Raw genomic sequence first — 22,540 nt, forward strand, 5'->3', positions numbered from 1 at the left:
CTGCATATAGGTTGAAAAGGTATGGAGATAGGATGCATCCCTGGCGTACGCCCTTCCCAATTTTGAACCATGCAGTGTTCCCTTGCTCTGTTCTGATGACTGCCTCCTGGTCCAAGTATAACTCTCGCATTAGAACGATCAAGTGTTCTGGGATTCCCATTCTTCTCAGAGTCAGCCACAGTTTGTGATGATCTACACAGTCAAATGCCTTTGCATAGTCAATGAAACACAGATAGACATTCCTCTGGTATTCCCTGCTTTCAGCCAAGATCCATCTAACATCAGCTACAATATCTCTAGTACCACGACCCCTTCTGAAACCAGCCTGGATTTCTGGTAGTTCTCTGTTGATGTGCTGTTCCAGTCGTTTTTGGATAATCTTCAGTAAAATCTTGCTTGCATGTGAAATCAGTGAAATTGTTCTGTAGTTTCCACATTCGGATTTCACACTTTTTACTAGTATTTGAAAATCTGTAGTCTTATGTTTGTATATGCCATGAATTTAAAGATATTGGTAAAACCCACAATGAGCACTCTGTTCACAAGAAGTACTTTTACACATACAGGACAAATAACACCTCAACATTTGTATTAGCTGCTGTACGATTTACCAAAAGATTTTTTATACATTCTCTTATTTAAAGTTATATTCCCAAAAGCTTTCACACAAAGATATCTTGTGAAAAATCCTTCTGTAACAGGTCTGTAGAGAGTTTCTAAAATTTAATAAAAAAAAAAAAAAGAAGAGTATTTTTTCCTTTAAGGAGGACACACCTCCACTATTGCATTCCTATTTCACTACATATAAGATACGTAACATATTTAAGAAAACTAGCAGTATTACTGGAATATTAGTAAATGAGTCAGGTAAATTCTAATGGAAGGTGGGTTTACAAAACAAAAGAATGCTCTTAACAGTGAGCAGATTGAGTAGTTTAAATGCATGTAAGGAAATCCCAAGGGACTAGAACCTAAAATAACACTCATCAAACCTATTTAAAAAAGTGCTGAGGTAAGTCTAAAGGTCTATTTACCAGTTTTGCTTTTAGGATTTTTGGCCATTGTTTTCTTTAAATTGATCCTTTATATCTAACAGTTATGTCAGACCACTTAGTGCATTTTCTTGTGTCTCAAGTTTTTATACATATGTATCACGTTAAGAATGCACTTTTTCTGTGTGTTCTAAAAGAAATTATTCATGTTCTCTGCTTCCAAGTCTCTCCACATTACTATGTAGATTTATGCAGTCCAGTGAACAGTGTGAGAGGACCAACTGCATTTCTGTGTCATATTAAAGATGACTCTCACTTGATAGCTGATGTTAAACAGCATTTATAGAAGATGTAAATGAAACTACTTAAGAATCAAGATAGTCTATCTTAAGTCCTTTTGACTTCCAGCTTTTAATCAAGCTTGATATGGAAATTGGTACTATATTATGTTACATTACAAAAGGACTTGATCAGCAGTGTTCTGTCAAGTCAATAGAACTAGATATAACTTTCATTCCTGTACTGAGATTAAGACGCAAAATGAAAAATGATAGCCATACTATCATGGAGTAATTTGATCTTTTTAGGCAAGTTATAATGTAGTAACAATAAGGCCAAAGTGGGCATGAGGGGTAGAATATGCTTTAGAAAACTCAGCAAATGTGATGTGAGACTGGATGATAATTTCTTGCTTCTGTTCTTTATGTCAATTGGCTATGAAAAAAGTTAATGCTGTTTTAGTTAACCCTTACATCTTTAATAACTTGAAAAGTTGTAATTATAGAGTTAAAAGTCTTGTGGCATTTCCCCAAGTGGTCTACATGTTAATATATTTATTCTGTGGGTATATCTTAACAGTTCTGTTGAAATATTTAGAAGACTTTGAGGTCTACATCCTAACTTTATAATGTAATCCAAAGCCTTAACTACACAGCAACATTTTAAAAAGTGTGAATCAAAAGCACTTTACCCTAGGTAAGGTTTTTTGTATGTTCGGCTTTCAGTCTTTGCTTTATGTTCCAGTACACCCTGTTTTTGTTAATACTCATGGTATGAGAAATAACAAATCACTGTTTCCCTGCTGACTAGAAATTCTGTATCCACGTCTGCTCTCATCACCATGATATACACAGCACAAATCACAGTGCTCGGTACAGAAGTACAAAGTACCATTTATATACCAATAGTCAGAAAGAGAAACCGAGTTTCATAAACTGCTGCTATATTGGGCTCTTTCCTTAAATTATTTTCCTGGATTTTCAAGAGGCTGTAAATGGCAAGGAAGACTGTCCATCTCTCTCTTGTGGAGGTGTGAGTGGGTGGATTTAAAATGCTAGAAAGGTGGCCCCTTTGGATTAGCAGAGCAGCTCCCCACAGGCTATGTCACCAGAACTCCTAAAGGTGCTATCAAGTCGGTTCTAGCTCAGTCATTCTATGTATAAGAGGAAGAAACCCTGCCCAGTTGTGTGCCGTCCTCACAATTCTTATTATATGTGAGCCCACTATTGTAGCAACTGGGCCAACCCATCTTACTGAAGTTCTTCCTCCTCATTTTTCTTAAGGGAAAGTGCAAATGCCATTCCCCACTAGCAGTAGTCTCCCACAACCACAAACCATGCAGTTGAGTTTCCCGCATTCAGGAAAATCACAGGGATCAACACATCCAGAGTGGAGCAGATGAGCCTCATGGTGTGAAAACCACCTTCATGATCATGGCATCTCTCCTGCCAGGTAAATATATGTAAGTCTTCCTCTTTTTGCAGACTCTCTACAAGCAAGCTAATATTACTGGTCTCTCCTGATAAAATGCCCAAAATGCGTGAAAGAAAATGGCATCATTCTCAGGTCTCAGGAGCATTCTGACTGTACTTCTTCAAGGACAGACTGGCTTGAGTCTGGCTTAAGTCCACATAAACTTAACACTCTTTGCCAACACCGTATTTCAAATGCATCAATCCTTCTTCTTGAGTCTTCCTTATTCATTGTGCAGCTTGTGTATACATATGAGAAGACTGAAAGGATCATGGCTTGGGTCAGGCACACCTTAGTCCTCAAAGTGACATCTTTGCTTTCTAACACTTTGAGGTCTACTGCAGCAAATCTGTCCAATGGAGTATATTCGTTAATACAGTGAATAAAATTTAACTTTCTACTTAATGGCTAAGTGGGTAAGGCGCTACACTACCAACCCAAAGGCAGATAGTCAGAATCTACCAACTGCTCCATGGGAGAAATATGGGCCATCTCCTCCCATATAATTTACAGCCTCTAAAAACCTGCTGGAGGGTCAGCTATGAGTTGATTCTGCCTTAACAGCACAAAACAACATCAACAACTGTTCTTATTAAAAACTCACCAAGGGAGCTCTGGTGGTCTACCGTTAGTGATGATAATTTAGGAGCTATATAATTATCTAATGTTGTACATTTATGCTTTTAGATTTGGAAACAGAAGATGACTAAAAGCTTTATCAGTTAAGTTCGTTCTACCAGGTTTATATTACACTATATTCTTTACAACACAAAGGATTAGAATTGTCAATTTAATGAAAAGCTGAACACATATTCTAGATCCTTTATCTGAGAAAAGCATACTTACAAATTTTAACACTAGCTTTGTAAGGTGGGTAAGATTGCATACTTCAAAAGGTTAGTTCCTTTACTGTGATTGTACTCACCAATTATTTGTAAGATTATTTTTTAAAAACAGAAATTTTCCTTACCCAGCTTAGCAAATCCTCCCCAATCTGATCAATAACAGAAGTCTCGTTCCTCTTTCGAACAGCCTTCATTTGCTCATTTAATCCAACTAGGAGAGGAGGGGGAAAAAAAGAGGAAAAAAATTAAAGTATGAACTAATTTTAAGTTGAATTACTACCAATAAGCTAAATTTTCAAAGAAAGGATTTTCAAAGTACTAAAACTGCTTCAAATGTCCTTAAACCTGAACAAAGTGCCTACACATTTAGGGATGTCTGAGATATATCTGAAAAACAAATGCTAAAGCATTAAATAACACTTTGAGAAACAAGCATATTACACACAGTACAGCTGCATCCAATATGCACTTAAAAATTAGGACTTCATCTATAAGCATGATCAAAAAGAATTTAAATTATGTACAGGGTTCTCAATATTGTTCCTCTCAAAATTAAGAGATTGACAGGCAAGGAACGTAATAAAGCTTGGTTTTGACGATGTATACTGGTGAAATTAAGATTTCTCCCACAAAGCAGGAAAAGGCATCAATTCCGTAGGCAGGAAGTGGGAGGTGATGGCATGAAAAGATTGAAAAAATTAACTGTCTTAAAGAAGCAGTGACTTACAAAGATAGGAAGTAAGCTGACCATCTACAAAAGTTCAACATGGCTCTAACCAGGGAAAATCACCAAGGTACAATTTTTGTATGGTAAGTGTTCCAAGCAACAAAACAATATGCTAGCTTTCTAAAGTTATCTATGCTGGGATTATATATTATTATATCCCATTTTTACTTAAACATTACTATATATTGCTGTTGCTGTTAGGTGCCATTGGCAAGAATACAACTCACAGTGACCCTACAAACAACAGACTTGAACCTGTCCTATCCTGTGCCATGTTCATCATCTCTGACACACTTACGCGCACTACTGCAGTCACTTAAAATATATACTGTGATTAATAGGAAATTTTCAAGATAATTCCAACTCCCAGGCATGTGGTTTGAATCCACCAGCTGCTCTTTAACAGAAAGATGAGTAAGCTCCTCTCAAGCCTCTGAAAACCCCTGGAGCATCAACTATCGGCAAGGTCTAACCCTACAGTGCATAATAGTAACAACAAAGTGATATAGATCCTAAGTACAATACATATTTAGGCCCTAAATGTACAGAGTCAGTTCCAACTCCATGACGCTATTAGGTACCATCAAGTACAACTCACAGTGACCCGATGAATAACAGATCTGAACCCTGTCCTATCCTGTGTCTGTCTTCCTCACCATTTCTGATACATGTGAGCTCACTGCTGCAATCACTCTGTCAATTCATCTTTTTAAAAAATTTTTAGTAATATTTACTCTAGCAACCACAACATTCTTACCAAAATAACATTTTAATAAGGCTTATCTACTCAGAGACTTTAATTAGCTTTTACATATATTGATTTATAAATTATCTTTGATGCTCAAGGAGCCTATAGCCATTAGAGGTATCCTCATACTGAGAAAGTAACTGCATTGAATCTTGAAATATCACTAAAAAGTTAACTCCTGTCTCAGCTTTTTCTAAGTTGAACCATCCGTCTTAATAGCGGTCGTCCTCTCTTTTGCTGACGCCACACCTTTCCAAGGAATAGTCTCTACTAGCAACATGTCCAAAATTCGCCATCTTTGGCTCCAAGGAGCATTCTGCCTGCACTTTTCCCAAGACATATCTGTTTGGTTTTTTAATAGTACATGGATATTTCATACCCTTCTCCAACACCATAGTATGTACCAAGTATACAGAAGGGAGCTCTGGTGGCCTAGGGGTAAGAAGTTGTACTGCCAACCTAAAGGCATGTGGTTCAAATCCACCAGCTGCTCCATAGGAGAAAGATGCGCAATCTCCTTTTGTGTAATTTACAGCCTCTGAAAACCAACTGGAGGGTTACCTATGAGTTAGTTCTGATGATGGAGAGTTCTGATGGCTGAGTCCATAGAATTGTGCTATTAACTCAAAGGTAATGAAACCACCACCGGTGGCCATGCAAGAGAAAGATAGGCAATCTATTTCTGTACCATTTACAGCCTAGAAGCCAAATTTGACTTGACAGTAATGATGAGTGAAGTATATAGATTCTAAGCTGTACATACAAAATACTGATGGTAGACCAAAAAAAAGATATATTCAAAGATGCAATCATTTCTTTATATGTTCACATATAGTTTCAGGATTGCAAACATGGATGTTGTTGTTGTTATGTGCTGTTAAGTCACCTGTGACTGCAACCCTATGTACAGCAGCATTGAAGCCTGCCCTGTCCTGAGGCAGTCTCACTGACTCCGACACACCTACTCCCATTGCCACAGTTATTGTGTCAAGCCATACATCTATAAAATTTTACTGATGCAGTACCTTTACATAATCTCTTTTCTAGAGAAATTTTAGAGACAAAGATCAGAGTCAATCTTTTCTTACTATGAAGTTGAAGAATATCTTCCAAATTTGAAAAAATTTTCCGAAGTTCTGAAGGTGACAGAATTCCTTCTCTGGAAACTCGTTGATAAAATACTTGATCAAGAACCTTCAACGTTCGAACATGAGCTCTTTCAGTGTAGAACAATTCTAAGCAAAAATAAAGGAGATATGGAATATTACTTTACTTAAGAGTTATTCCAGGGAAACAAATAAAGGTTTTATTTGGAAGTGGCAAATTAGTTATGTAACAAATTACTTATTTTAGAAAGGATGCAATGGTTCTGAAGTCCATGAAACTTTTCTACATGATAAATATACCCAATTCCCATTTGTCAAAATGGTTAGGTTCCAAAGACTACACTGTTATGGGGAAAATGGTGTTATGTGAAAAAGGAGGATGACCATGTCATTACATAGCTGTGGGACTACTGATAATCATGGCTCAGTACAAGTGGTACATAACCGTAACCATCGCAGCCAGTATCACTTTATACTTCTGCATTTGCTACTGTAAGGCATGTCAGTACTGAGCAAAACAGTAATTGCCATAAGCGTAAAATGTTAAGTAACAAGGTAGTTGGTATGTGAAGAGTAGGTAATACCAACAAGTGTAAGACATCAGTCACAATATTTTTGTATTTATAAAACAGTGTACGCCAAAACTCATCTCTCTTTTCTGTCACAACTACAAAATCAGAAAACTGTACAAGTAAACACCATATAACCATTTTCACATAGCAATACTTGCTTGCTGTTATCTAACCTGCCTAAAATCTCTCCATTTTACAGGCAAAGTTATAAAGTCACTATTTCTCAATTACATTAGTGACAGGAAGGATAATCATTCAAGTTACGTGCTAAGGCCAGCAGAAGACACAGTGTCCATGTCACGTCTCTGCTGCAGGTATGGCAGGATGAAATAAAGATCACTCCTCCTAAGTGGTCCTCACAAAGCCTCTGAAAACCCACTGGAGGGTCAGTCATCTGTAAGTTGGTTCTGACTAGATGGCAATGAGGGAGACACTAGGACAAAGGATGACCAAGACCTTAGCTTTTCTCTTAGGTCTTATTAACTGTATGATCTTGAGTAACTAAAAAGATTTCTGTGAGCCACAGACTCCTCAGCTACAGCTTTTGGATAAAAATCATAGCCTGAAATAAAAAACATTAATTCAGTATTTACCTAAAATGTATCAAGCTCAAGATTTATAAGGCTACCAACTTCTAAGGCTAAATGTTTTTCCCTTTTAAATTATCAATGTGCCTTTTCAGGTGAAGAGTTCAAAAATCATGTATCTTATGCCATTTCTTCTTTGTTTTAAAAGCCTAAAAGAAACACTGAACCAAATACCAGGACGGAGGGTTATGCTTTAAAAACTCCAAACTCAGTATATAGGAACTGAAAACAAAATTAAAACACAGATTGATTAAACTCACCATTGATCACTTCCTGTCTTTTGATCTCACAGGGTTTCAGTCCCAATAACACTTCTCTACTAACAAGCTGCTGCCAGTTGGGTGGATCTGTCTCTAAATCGTTTTCAAATTGTTCATCTTCACTTTGACTTTCCCCAAAAGCTAGGCTGTCAAATCTAATAAAAAAAATTTATAACTGTCATTTTAAAACATCACGTGAACAACGGGCACAACAAACACAAGTCTTTACATAGTAAATAGTCAGCTGTCTAAAGTAAAGCTGAGCACAGAGCTTGAGAAATCATCAGTTACTACAAAACAGTTTACTTTTTGATGCTGTTATGTGTTGTTGAGCTGCCTGTAACCCTGTTATGTATAACAGCCCTGAGGCCTTCCCTATCCTGAGCCAGTCTCACTAACTCAGACACACCTACCCCACTGCCCCAGTTATTGCATCAATCCATCTCATTAGGTGTCTTCCTCTCCTGCATTGTCCTTCCATCCTTCCAAGAACAATGTCCTTCTCCAAGAACTGGTCCCTCCTGACCACGTGCCCTAAGTACTTGAGACGGAGCTTCAAAATCCTAGCCTCCAAGGAGAAACTTGGTGTCACCCTCTCCAAGACAGACCTCTTTGTTCTCTTGGTGGTCCATGGTATGTTTAAGACTCTTCTCCAGCACCACAACTCAAAGGCATCAATTCTTATTCTGTCATCCTTAGTCACTGTTCAGTTCTTTGATGCATGGCAAATAACTGTGAAGACCATGGCCTGGATAAGGCACACCTTAAGTCTTTAGACTGACATCATTATTTCTTACTACCTTGGAGAAGTCCCTGACAGCAGAGTTTCCCAATGCATTTGTCTTCTGATTTCCTGACTGCTGGTGCCAAGGGTGCTGATGTAGAGCCAAGCAAGCTGGAATTGTTAACAACCTCAATCTCTTCACCATCTATCATGGTGCTGCCAATTGGCCCAAAGGTAATAATCTTTGTCTTCTTGATGTTAAGCTTTAATTCATATTGAAGACTACAGTCCTTGGCCTTCTGCAGCAAGTAGTTCATATCCTCCTCTGTTTCAGCAAGCTAGGTTGCGTCATCTGCATAATGTAGGTTGTTGATAAGTCTTTCTCCAATCCTTTCTGATATGTACCTTAATATAATTCTTTTAAATTATTTTGCTTATTAAGAACTTTGTTTTATGCTGTCTAACAGATTCATGTATAGTGTTTCTGGAACTATATGGCAAAAACATATATTTCTTAAAATGCATGTTTATTAAACACTACTTTAAGATTACTTACTTTCGAAAGGGCTTTGGTGTTCCATGTTCAATCACCCTGAAAAAATGAAACATAAAGAGTTAACACAAAAAATAAAATAGTGACCAAGAAACTTATTAAAGATTTCAAAACAGGAGTAAAGAACAGTAGTTTGATAATCAGTTCTTCCAGGTATTTCAATAATATAGTAAAATATATTGTTGTCAGGTGCCATTGAGTCAAGCACAAATCATAACGACACTATGAACAGATATGAGCCCTTTTCTATCCCGTGCCATCCTCGTCATTTCGGACATTCTCGAGTTCACCACAGCAGTCACTATGGAGTCCTTCTGCTTGAAAGTCGTCTTCTTTTTCACTGACCCTCCAAAGAAATAAACCCTCATAAATAAAATTATATCATCACAACTGAACCAACAGATGGGAAAAGACTGAAGTTGTCAGGATTTTCTTTTGCTTTGGTCTATGATCTACACAAATGGTAGCAGAAATCAAGAGATTCAAAGCTATGTTTCAGAGGACAAAACTCCTGTCAAGGACCTCTTTAAAGTGCTAAAGAGCAAGGATATAAACTTAAATATTAAGGAGTGCTTGACCCAAGCCATGCTATTTTTAATTGCTTCATATTTATGTGAAAGCTCGCCAATGAATAAGGAAGATCAAAGAAGAACTGTTTTAAGTTGTTGGTGTTAGTCATGAATATTGAATATACCATGGGCTGCCTTAAAAATAAGCACATTTGTCTCAGAGAAAGCGCAACCAGGGTGCTCTGTAGAGGCAAGTATGGGGAAATTTTGCCTCACTTACTTTGGGCATGTTGTCAGGAGGCATCATTTCCTGGAAAAGGATTGTTGAGAAAGGTGGAGAAACAGAAAGAGAGGAAGAGCCTTAACAAGATACTGACAGAGTGACTGTCAATAACAGGAATAAACAATGCTGAGATTGTGAGAATGATGTAAATAGGGCAAGACTTTATCTGTTTATTCACAGGGCCCATATGAGTTGTAGTTGACTTGATGGCATCTACTAACGTCTAATATTTACTGCCAATAAGTTCCAGTTCTGTCTCAAAAAAAAATACATATGGTAAAAAAAAAGTTACAAACCCCAAACAATGCATAATTAAAAAAACTTTAGGCAATGTCTTAAACCCATTCAAAGTTATAAGATTACCTTTCTACTTCACATTCCTCCTCCTGCACTTGGTCTAATGGAGGCGGTGGGAAATCAAAGATGGTATTTGGAGTACGAGGTGTGCCATCCATAGAGTCTCCAGATGGTGGTGTTTCTCCAATTTGTTTTGATCCTAGAAAGTTAAAAGGCAGACAGACATTCAAACAGTAGTAACACTCAGTAAAGTCATTAAGTAGTCCCCAACATTTTCAACTGAATCCATTGCTACATTCTTATATGAACATTTTTAAGTTAGTAAAAACAAAAATTTAATGTTATTAAATCTTAAAATGCACTAAAGATACATGAAAATCATCTTAAATGGGGGGGACAGGGAGAAAAGTGCAACACTGAATGATTGGAAAAACTAAGTCTTTGTAAACTTTCATTAAAACTAATAAAAAAAGAAAATAATCTTAAAACAATTTTTTAAAAAAATATATGCACACCCATGTTTATTCCTGGGTTATTTGTGATTACAAAGGGATGGAAACAACCCAAGAGCCAATTAACAAACCAAACGGATAGAAAAACGATGGTATATTCACACAATGTAATACTATGCAGCAGGAAAAACAGCGCACTCAAAAAACTTTATACAACATGGGTGACTCGGGAGGAAATGATGCTGAGTGAAATATCTCAATCACAAAAGGACAAATAATGCATAACACCACTGATATAAAGCAGGACTGACATGGGGGTGGGCGGGAAGGAAATTAGGAAAATTAGGACAGATAATGAACACTGCATTGGAAAAGATGAAAGAAAGGTTTAAAAGGAATAAATGGTTAGGCATTATATGTATGACAACAGTGCAGAGTAAGAGATGCATTGCAAAGTGGACTGGGAGAAAAGGGAGGAGGAAAAAAGAAATTGTGCAACAATGAATGTTCTTCAAAAAAGAAAGTGAACTGGTGTGAGGAGGGAGGAAAAAAGTACAACAATGAAAGAATGAATGAATGAAAATCCAACCTTTCTATAAATTTTTTTAAAATCACAATTTAAAAAATAAATTAAAAAATCTATGAAACATGGCAACAATGAAAGAATTAATGAGAAGGAGCAATATTCTTATACCCTATTCTATGCCCAAAGATAACCTTTTTTCATTGTTTTAAATTTATTTCTTCTGATATTCTAATTCCACATAATAAACTTCTTTTCCTTGATTTGGTAATTTTAGACACTATCTCTCTTCACCCTAACAATTTGTTCAACTTACACTTCCCCCCATTTCCCCCTATTTCATTCCAATATTTCAATTTTATTCTTATTGTTATTAGTTATCCTCTACGTGAAAAGAAAATATCCCTTCTCCTCCCTAAATGACATGGCTCGGTTTCAAAAAACCGGATTATGGAGGATGATCACAGCAGACCAGTAAAAGATGATTATATCATTACATAATGGCCAAACCACAGAGAATCATAACCCAGACAAGCTGGCATACAATTTTAGTCATCACAACAAGCAACCCCTGAACACTGATTAAACGCTAGATGTATACTGTTAATGCACAAAAATCAGATAGTAAGTTTTTTCATTGTTGGTCTAAATGTGAAATGTCAGATAAGAAGACATTTGTTAAGGGAGCAGTAATTATAAATATATCCACATTTTTTACTTTACCAAGGAATTAGTATCTCAATTGTTTGTATTAAGAGTATGTATTTAGTGCCCATATGTACCACGTGCGTTTCCTCCCTTCTACTTCACATTTCTTCTAACTACATGTTCACTTTTATCATTAAAAGGATTTCTTCAGTCACAACTAAATATTCTGTGCTGTCATTTTATAATTATTTTACAGAATAATTATAAAAGCTAGGAAACAAGTAAGAGTGCTCACAATACAATGCCAATATATGTATTGTCACATATAAAATGTTTATTATTCCTATTACGTTGTGACATGTTGGCTATGATTTTCTTTTTACTGGTCCAAAGATGCAATCTTGGGCCACTTGAAATAGAATGGTTAGAATAGTAAAGTCTTACACTTATCAGTTGTTTTAAGATCATGCCATTTTTTATTTTGCTTCAGTTTTTTCTGCTTCTTTTCTATAACTCTTTATGTTTTCTGACATTTTTAAATGTCTTTCTCTTAGGGTGGTCAAAATAATATCATTCACAAGTCTGAAAATTTTTAACCTGATACATTGTACTATCAACTGCCTAAAAACGTTCTTTAAAAAAACTTTCCAATGTTTTCAGGTTCCAATCTAGGGTAGTGGCCTGTGACAAAACCCATCATCCTCAAACTTCCCTTTGCTATTTCCTGTGTTGTCTCCTGGATCCTCTGGATTCTTCTGTTTTCATTGTGCTGGAAGGTGCATATTCAAATCATTTCAAAGGCACTGATGCTTGGGCTTTTTATTTTACCTTTCCTCCATTTCTTTCTTAAAACTTTTAAGATTTTTTCCCCCTTCATCCCTAGTGCAATGAAATTTCTAAGGATCGTTTAGGTATTGGTCTTTTGAAAATTATTCATCAAAGCTGATTATCTGTGAGTCCAGTCAATGGGAAGATTTACAGTCTTTTTAAATGCAGAAAACCATTTCCTCTTGCTTGTTAACTCTCTGTTCACTTTTTTATGAAAGATGATGCTGGCCTTTCTCTAATGGTTGTTTCCTTTCTGTTAAGTATATCACATGAAAGCAAGACTCTGCTGAAAATTATCCAAAAACAACTGGAGCAGTACATCAACAGAGACTGCCAGATGTGCAGGCTGGGTTTAGAAGAATCTGTGGTACTAGGGATATTAAGCTAATGTCAGATGGATCTTGGCTGAAAGCAGAGAGTACCAAAAGAATGTCTATCTGTGTTTCATTGATTATGCAAAGGCGTGTGTGTGAATCACAACAAACTGTGGCTGACTCTGAGAAGAATGGGAATCTCAGAACATTTGACTGTGCTTATGCAAAACCTATATATTTGGACCAGAAGGCAGTCATCAGAACAGAGCAAGGAGACACTGCATGCTTCAAAACTGGGAAGGGTGTATGCCAGGGATGTATCCTGTCTCCATACCTTTTCAATCAATATGCAGAACAGATCACCTGAGAGTCTGGGCTGTACGAGGAGAATGTGGCTTCAGGAATGGAGGAAGATTCATTAAGAACCTGCATTATGCAAATGACAACCCTGCCTGCTGAAACTGAGGAGGACCTGAAGCGCTTGTACAGAAGATCAAGGACTGCAGCCTTCAGTATGGATTGAAGCTCAACATCAAGAAAATAAAGATTCTTACCACTGGGCTGACTGGTAGCATTATGATAGGTGGTAAAGAGATTGAGATTGTTAACAGCTTTAGTTTTCTTGGCTCCACAATCAACACTATTGGTACCAACAGTCAGGAAATCAAGAGAGGAATTGCATTGGGAAAGTCAGCTGTCAGGGACCTCTCCAGAGTACTGAAAAGTAATGAAGTCAGTCTGGAGACTAAGATGTGCCTGATGTGGATCATAGTCTTTGCAATTGCTTTAGAGAGATGGACAGTAGAAAGAGAACTGATGCCTTTGAGTTGTGGTGCTGGAGAAGAGTGTTGAATATACCGTGAACTGCTAAGAGAACAGGTTCATCCTAGAGAGGGTGAAGCCAGGCTGATTCTTGGAGGCAAGGATCCTGAGGCTTCGTCTGACATATGTTGAGCATGTTGCAAGGAGGGATCAGTCCTTGGAGAGGAATGATGCTTGGAAGGGTGGAGGAACAGTACAGTGACTGGGATAATGAGGGTAGGGGTGTCAGAGATGGTAGAGTTGGCACAAGTTAAAGCAGGTTTCAGTGCTACTGTATATAGGGTTGTTAAGATCGCAAGTGACTCGATGGAACATAACAACAACATCTATAAATATTTCTGATCCACATTGGGTACATTTCCTTGACTTTATTTTCAGGAATTTTTTTTTCTTAACACCTTGCCACACACTTTTAAATTGATGACCGTGCTTAGAAACATTTCCCCCCCCACCCCGATGTATTTCCGTCATTTGCGGCAACGTGTTAAAAAAGTCCTTCACCCTGAAACCCACAGCGTCCCTTTTCAGCAGGAAGTAGCTAAGAGAATACGCCATCCCCTTTTCCTTATGACTCAGGGTGAAGTCTCTCTCAGGGAGGAGTGATAGGGAATGGCAAAGGACACACTGACAAAGAAGATTAATCAGAACTGGCTTTGACAAGCACTGTGGCATTTGGACAAGAACAAACTGGGAGGAGGGTAGAGAGAATAGTGCAACAATGAATGAATGGAAACCCAAAATCTCTGTAAATGTTTATGAAAATTAATAAAATATAGAAAAGAAAAAAAAAAGTCCTGACTGCTGTGATGTCTAGGGAATTCTCAATTTGTCTAAAATAGAGCACAATAATCTTCCTCTGGTACAGAAATGATGCACTATTGCAATCCAGGGATCAGGAGTTACTAACACAGTTGTGATCACAGATCTTCAGTCGCCTCTCCTTACCCATGTACTCCAGCACTCATGTTATTTCTAAGACTAAAGTCTCTCCAGAGTAGTTCCTACTGTTGACTTCTTAAACAAACAATGGTCTCTGACTTCCTTTTCATTCTTTCATTCACTGAACCACTCTTATTTACTTTCCATATTCCAAATATTTATTGAACTCTCTCTGCTCTTTACCCTATTTCCTTTCACTTTGCAGTTTTTGTTTATTCCTTTAAATACTTCGTTTTTATTTCAATGAGCCATGGGAGTCTTGAAGTACCACTGAATACACTCAATCCAGCATCTTCAGAATTTATCTAACAACATCAACACTCTCAGACTTTTTTCCAAATGTCACTACAACTTTTTTCTCTCTAACAGAAACCACCTGAACCCTATCCTTAATCCCAGAAGGAGGACTTACTTGTCATGCTACAGACCTTTTAGATTATATTGTAATGGTTCTGCCATACATTGTGTACTTTAAAGAGATGATTAAAGGGATACACTTCTTGTTTATCAATACTTGTTTAGATGATTACCGATTACCTTGCTGCCTCTTCTCATAAAAATGCCACTAGATATTGTCACATGTTCTCCCTCCTAACACGGATCATCTAGCAACACTGAACCTGGCTACTTGCTCAGTTTTTGTCTCTGTTGACAATATACTATGTGACTTCCAAATCCTTGATCTCCTGACTTCTTCATTTCTAGTAATCGTTTCTATGCCACCTAAGGATGCCCACAGTCTTAGCCTGGATCTTGTCACCAACAATCTAAAAATCAGTAATAAATATAGGCAAGTTCCTAACCAAAACCACTTATTTTCACAGCTGACTTACTTAAGAACTTCATTATAATAAGAAAAAAAATAGTAAGAGTTCTTTAATAAGTACTTTTCCCAATTATTTTCAACAGTTACTCTGTGATGCTCTTTACTGTTCAAATTCCAAGGCCCTTCGTAAATTCTCACTCGGCAAAAAACTTTACCCTTCATATTCCCATCAGCCCACTTTCTTCTTGGAATTTTATTCTGTTGGTAATATCTTACCCTGTTTTCCACATGTGCAATAACTTCTTCCCAAAAGGCTTCCCTTTAGCATTTTTTGAGGGCGAAATTCTTCCTTAGATGCTCACATTGCCACTAACTCTGTTTACTAGTCCCTTATCATTCCCTTTCCCTTTCTGGACTGAGCACAATTTGAAATCTATTTGTAGTATTGTCCCCACAATGATGACTAAGCTACCCAGGGTATACCACAACATCAGGTATACTAATATCTAACACAAAGCTGATGCCTGAAAGCTGATTTTTCATCAAAGAGAACTAGGAATTATTATTCAGCACATATTTTTCAATAGGTTCCTGCATGGTATGGGTGATTTGCACTCAACTAACCTAAAGGTTGGCAGTTTGAACCTGATTAGTGGCACCATGAAAGAGAGGTCTGGGGAGCTGCTTCCAGAAAATTTTCACCAAAGAAAACTCTCCAGACAGTTTCACTCAGGGGTGCAATGCATCAAAACCATCTCAACAGCTATAAGGGTCTAGCTATTTGGTTTTGTGTGTGTGTTTGTCACTGGCTGGAATGTTAAGCTTCTAAAGTCTAAATTAAATAGATACAGTCTTATACTGAAATAACCTGCCGTTAATTTTTTCTGCTAGAGTGTTTATTTTCACGTTATAGTATGTTGCTGAATTGAACCACAGTATTAGCTTACCCATATCATTCTCTTTACCACCCTCCTGGAAAAGAGTAGCCCCTGTGGCCATAGAGGACGTGAGAGTGGCAGGCGGGTATGCACCGTCCGTTCCTTCATTTCCTAATCCACTCTGGCGCAATTTAGCAGAGTCCTGAGGTTCGGGGCTCACAGACGAGAGTGTCGTTAAGTGTTTAGGGAGGCGTTGCTTCTGGAGTTCCATGGCTCTGCCGACTAACCAGAAAACAAGGGTTTATGATCTATGCTGCAAAACAACTACAAAAAGGTAATGATACAAAACAGTTTTTAAAAATGTGTGTACTACAGGGACCTAAGGGGCAAAAAAGAAGATAAATTACTACACAGAGTCTGACAAAAGAGCTGACAAGAGAAATGCAGAGGAAGGTAAAGGAGAGGCGGGGCGGGGAGGGGGCAGGATGAGAGTGCATGAAGAGTCATAAGAAAAGGAGATAAGGAGAGGGAAGGCTGAGAGGTACAGACCTAAGGAGCTGTACTCATTTGTGAGGCAAAGATAAAGCCTTAAGTTCTATGAACTCTTAGCAAGCATCCCATCTCACTTCTCCCCGAGACATCACAACTTCCTAATCACAGAATGTCTCAGATATTATCCAGACTGCTTCTCACTCTGTTCTTAATCACTGTTCAAAACTATCACCACAAGGGGCTAATAAAATCTCTCAAGTCATCATTCTCCATGGTACTGGACATCCTGACACACTTTTCTACATTCCTAATCTAATCCCATTTTCCCTAGCTCATAAAATTATTCTTGTGTATCTCCTGGAACTCATGCATTTCAAGCTGCTCTCAGAAAATCTCTTTCATTTTCTGTGTTTCTCAATAACGAATCCTTCTGCCATTTGAGTGAGAATCCCTCACTGTATTGAGAATTCAGTATCTCTGTTCACAATGCTCCTCTCCAACTAAGGCGGTGTTTTTGAATGTGGTGTGCCAAGGTTGGGAACCACTACAGGGTGCTCCTATCACCTTCTCTAACTCTCCAGCAACCCTGTGTAGGGGGCTGATCTCCCTCCACTGGACCTGGGGATGGACAGAAGAAAATAACAAACTACAAGACATGGGAGAAATAGATGAAATAAGAATGTGGAGTCATGAAACAAGTACAATAAGATTTAAAAAAGAAAAAAAATGTATGCACACTTTCTTAATTTAAGTAAACTGAATGCACGAAAAAATCAGGATAATTAAGCTATAGACAAGTAGTGTAATATTATATAAAATGATGCTTATGATAATAATAGAGAACACTAGGGTACTTAGTTCAGAAACAAAACTGGAAAAAAATATATATACTGGGCAGTGGAATTAGTTTCAAATACATTCTTCTCCAGCACTCTGCTCTAGGTAAATGAGTCTCTGATGCAGGGGCTGTACCAATGGTGGGAATGCAGCATTTCAAACCGCAACATACTTGCACTGTTGTCCTGGCGGCTTGGTCTCCTTGGGGGTCCCAAGATGCTGGGGAATCCTCTTCGTTTCCCTTTTTCTTCGCCTTCCCGATCTTTCTTCATACTTTGCTAGAGTGAATACATAATTAAAACATAAAAGACATGTGTGGAACAGGTTTCCTTTACTGCTTTCAAACACATAAATGAAATCCTAATAATGGTCACTGGAAAGAAACTGGTCAAATATAAATGAAGGAAACACACACACAGATACTGAGCAGTCATTATAAGTAGGTATATTGTACTGTGTATGTGTCAAGCTCAAATCTTCTTAAATCCTCTAGAGCTGAAAATTTTGGGCAACAAATAGGGAGTGTGATAATTCATTTACCCCAGAAGCTTATTCTAAGAAACACGCTTACGCACATCCAACTATGATTTACTACACTCTTAACGTGTGAAGACACTGTGCTAAAAGCTGAGGTTACACTATCAAGCAACAAATAGGATCTTCATTTCTTAAGAGAATTTTACAATCTAACAAACATGAAACAAAAACAGATAATTATAAACTGTAACAGATAACTTATAAAAGTGTAATAAGGGATTAACTAAATTGGAGATGGAAAATCTGTGTAAACCACTCACTATTCACAGGTTTTACATAGTCTAGTAGTTTGTTCTAATATCTAGATTTCTGATTAGGTTTTTATTTGAGAATAAGGACTATTGTCTGACATCTGTTTATATGCCTAGCACGAATGTGGTGAATAAACTACAATTATAAGAAGAGCAAGTGTAATGTAGCAGAGAGATCGTCAGTCTCAGGCACTAACTCAGCTAATTCCGTACTGTATTACCCAAAGCTCATATTCTGCATCCTAGTGAAGTAAGCAGCATGTCAAGTCTTAAAAGCCTTTGAACTAACATGAAACTAGTGGTCTCTATTCACTAACAAAAGAGGAAAGAACAAAAGAGAAAGAAGGAAACAAAAATTCTCCAGTGAAGAACCTAATAGAGAGGTCAACAGCTTATGCAAGTAATAAACATATCGGCCCTGAGACCAACACAACTGGATGGTGGTTGGCTACACCCACCAACCATTCTGACCAGGCAACCATAGACAGATCCAGACAATATGGGAGAAAATATGGCAGAAGTCAAATTCTTTAAAACTCCTGGCTTAGAGGATAAAGAGACTGGAGAACTCCTTGAGACTATCATCTTGAGACACTCTTTAAACCTTAGACTGACCCTGAGGTCATCTGTTAGTAAAATAACAGACTGTCATACAAAACAAAGGCCATCACCCAAGAGTATGTACAGTGCTCTATCACAAAGCCACCAAAACGAGACCAAAAAGTCAACAAAGCACAGATGAGAAGTTAAGGAGACATGAAAACCTGAGTACTGAAAACAGAATAACCAGAACACCACAAAAGAGAATGATGACATCATGAAAAAAGTAACTAGTGTCAATGCACAATCGGTATAGAAACTATCAAACAGAATCTTACTTTGTTGTGCAAAATTTCAACAAAAGCACAATGAAATAATAGTTCTAAAAAGCAGCAGCAGCACAGGGGCCTGAAGATTCTGTTGTTATTACTCTGGTCTCACCTTAATTTTTGGCAGGAATCCAATCCGACCTCGCTTGTGCTCCAAATTCCGAGGTTCTTTCACTTTTACTCCCAAATGCTTCATGTACATGAGAATAACATACTGCATTGTTGAACTGGAAGAAAAGGGATTAATCAAGTAAGATCTCAGATGACAAAAGACTTAAAACTCTGAAGTAAAAAAAAAATCTTTGAATTAATTCATTAAGTAAAAAAAGAAGGAACTAAATAGTCAACATAGACAGAAAAGGCTTCCATCCAAGAAGACACTAGAATATTAGTCAGATAAAAAATACAGGCCACCAGAGGGAGTCTATAGCCTATATTTTTACGTGAAAAGAAAAAATCATGTAGGGCTGACAGGAAAAACTACAACGTGTTTATTTGTTAGTTTTTGTAAAATCTCAGAATAAAACTATTATTACCTCTTATCTTCTTCTACAGCCTGAGAAGTCATCCTAAAAACAAAAATGTTTTAAGAATGAAATCTTGAATGTTTTAAAAGGAGCAATTATTAAACTGAGATACCTGAAATAATAGCGTCAAATGCCTTGGGCCTCACCCTAAATCTTTGTCACACAGAATAAAATACCAAAAGACTTCTAATCCACCAAGGAACTGCAAACTTTTCATACTCAAGTCATCAAGTGCACATGTCAGACAGCCAAAATAAAAGTTTCCTAAGCCAATGAGCAGCAGTCTAATTTTAATCACTGATTATCAAAAACATTGATGTCAACCAACACCTCCCCTGCCAAAGCCCCTCCCACAGAAAACGAAACACAAGAACTTTATAAAAAAATAAAATATCAGCAGAGATAGGGGGGAAATTCAGTTTCTCAAGGATTGTGACAAAATAAACCATTTAAGGCATATTCTGAGATTCCCCTAAATTTGTTTAATGTGTACCACAAACCTATAACTAGCATCTCAGTTATAGAGAGGAAATTTCCACAAAAAACTTCTATTACTTACAAAACTTCTTCAATTTTGGCGATAATCTGTTCTGCACATGCCCGTTCCTTCTCCAAAGTCACTCGGTCCTTGTCACGCTCTGCATCTAGCTTGGTCAGCTCACTTTCAGCCAGAGTCAACCCCATACTACGTTTTTGTCTAATGAGAATAGGAGACACTTCCAGATTAATGTAAAAGAGAAATTATCTCCTTCTGGAGATGTCTCATCAGAAGTCTACGAGTTTCTTACAACAGGCAAAAAAATGCAACAGTGCTCCACATTTATGGACATGTGACCCTGGATACCAAGCCGGGGGGGGTGGGGCGGGCGGGGATTCCAGAGTCACACAACAATAAAGCAAATATCCTAATGGAACACAATTACCCCAAGCACAATATTCAGTTCAAATTGTGAAAGCACAAGGAATGAAGATGACAAACCCTGAACCCACTGTAACATTTTGACTCTATATATTCAATACATTTTAATACGGTGAGAAAAGACCATATGGCTTATCCCGTGCTACAATACAGATGGAGTCACTGAATGGTGCAAACAGTTAAGCACTAGACTACTAAATGAAAAGCTGGCAGTTCAGCACACCTTGAAGGGTCTCAGAAGAAAGGTCTGCTGATAGGGTGCTAAGAGGTCACAACACTGAAAATATTATGGAGCAGGTTTACTGCATATACATGGGGCTGGAATCAACTTGATGGCAACTGGGGGGTTTTGGCTTTAAGATAAGGATTACATATGCAGCCTTCCTTAACTGTTGTTGTTAAGTGCGACTGGGTGGTAGACAACTCATAGCAACCCTATGAACGAAAGACGTGAACACTTGTATACCAGGGGGAAAAATTTCAGAATGACCATATCAGTTTATCTCCAACACCAATATTACCGAAAATCTTCCAAGTGCCTTTGAACTTCTGGGTGGACTCGTTCTTGCATAGTTTGGATATAATGGCGGTGTAGATCCTCAGGAATAAGCTCTGGTCTTCTCTTTTCTGCATAATGAAAATAAAAGAGATGTTTGTTCTAAAGGTACATTCTGTGCCTAACAGAAGGAAACATATCAGTGCTACTTAGTGTAAAATTTAACCTGGAGGTAAATAAGAAAGTAGTTCTTCAGTTTTTCTAATGAATCTGATTTCAGAATTCATATTTCATTTAAACATATGTTTATTATAAATTTTCCTTCTGCTTTAATTTAAGTGACAACTAGTTACTGTATGACACATTCCTTAGGAATTCTTCAGGATACTGATACTCCTGACTTACCTAGATCTGTAGATATTTCTTCAGGAACAGAAACTTTCAGGTGCTAAAATAAAAACGAAAACAAAATCTATAAAAGCACAAAGGATTTTCCTTTATATAATTATGTAAGTTTTTTCTTTATAAAATTATATAAGTGCCTGGGCAAATTAAAGGCAGAGAGCTTAGTATACCTGTTCTTGAAAATATATTCATTTGTAAACTGATTTACTGAATTCAACTTATCCAAATTTCACAACTCTAGAGCACTTTATTCTTTAAATTTGGGGTGGGGGGAGGATACTGAAACATAGTATGTATGAAGAATAGTGTGAAACTGAATGTATACAAACTTTGTAAGCAAACTAACATAAAATTTAAAAATACCCTATTCTTAAGATGATCCTGAAATTCAGGTGGAACAGATCCAAGATCATATCTTGGGTCTCGTGGACTTTTCATTTTCTTCAGCCTCATTTTGAACTTGTACATGAGTAATTGATGATCTGACCCACAGTCCACACCTGGCCTCGTTCTCACTGCAGGTACTGAGCTTTCTCTAACGATTGTTTCCACAGATGTGGTCAATCTGATTCCGATGCAGCACATCAGGCAAGGTCCATGTGTAAAGATTTTTGTTTTCAGTATTTAACATACTCACACCATAGACCTCAATACTCAGAGTCACTGTTTTACACAATAGTCACACTCCTGATGAGAAGCTCCTGATGACAATTATGAGTTTTTGGAGTCCCAAACTTCCAGTAACTTATTGGTGAACTGGCTAAATTGACTAGCTTATAATTTATCTCTTCTTAGCTAGAATTTTCCCATAAGAACCAGATATTTTGGGCCCACTGTCATACTGATATGTTTTTCCCTTATTAACTTGGGAAATGTCTTAAATTTTTAAAAATAATCACATTTAAAGACAACTCAACTTCCAACCAAGAAAAGCCCTGGACCAGATGGTTTTACAAGTGAATTTTATAAAACATGTAGGGAAGAACTGTTACCAATTCTACATAAATTATTTCAGAAAATAGAAGATGGAACCTTCCCAGATTCATTCTATGAAGCAAACATATCTTTGATACCAAAGCCAG

The 22,540-nt window shown here is 37.3% G+C and overlaps 1 protein-coding gene across 1 annotated transcript in view; it reads right to left on the reverse strand.

Moving 5' to 3' along the window:
* The window catches only part of ARHGEF12 (Rho guanine nucleotide exchange factor (GEF) 12), a 244,406-nt gene that overhangs the window by 41,375 nt on the left and 180,491 nt on the right, over nt 1–22,540 (reverse strand). Inside the window, exons 15-26 of the mRNA XM_006895634.1 lie at nt 21,459–21,501; nt 21,079–21,184; nt 20,198–20,335; nt 19,648–19,680; nt 19,224–19,338; nt 17,627–17,732; nt 16,195–16,407; nt 10,022–10,154; nt 8,870–8,905; nt 7,590–7,744; nt 6,153–6,299; nt 3,715–3,800 (exon numbers count right to left, since the gene is read on the reverse strand). Coding sequence (XP_006895696.1) covers nt 3,715–3,800; nt 6,153–6,299; nt 7,590–7,744; nt 8,870–8,905; nt 10,022–10,154; nt 16,195–16,407; nt 17,627–17,732; nt 19,224–19,338; nt 19,648–19,680; nt 20,198–20,335; nt 21,079–21,184; nt 21,459–21,501 — 1,311 coding nt within the window. The remainder of the gene's footprint in view (nt 1–3,714; nt 3,801–6,152; nt 6,300–7,589; nt 7,745–8,869; nt 8,906–10,021; nt 10,155–16,194; nt 16,408–17,626; nt 17,733–19,223; nt 19,339–19,647; nt 19,681–20,197; nt 20,336–21,078; nt 21,185–21,458; nt 21,502–22,540) is intronic.

The sequence above is a fragment of the Elephantulus edwardii genome, unplaced genomic scaffold (genome assembly GCF_000299155.1).
Source record: "Elephantulus edwardii isolate Elephantulus edwardi_28Jun2011 unplaced genomic scaffold, EleEdw1.0 scaffold00171, whole genome shotgun sequence".
NCBI lineage: Eukaryota > Metazoa > Chordata > Mammalia > Macroscelidea > Macroscelididae > Elephantulus > Elephantulus edwardii.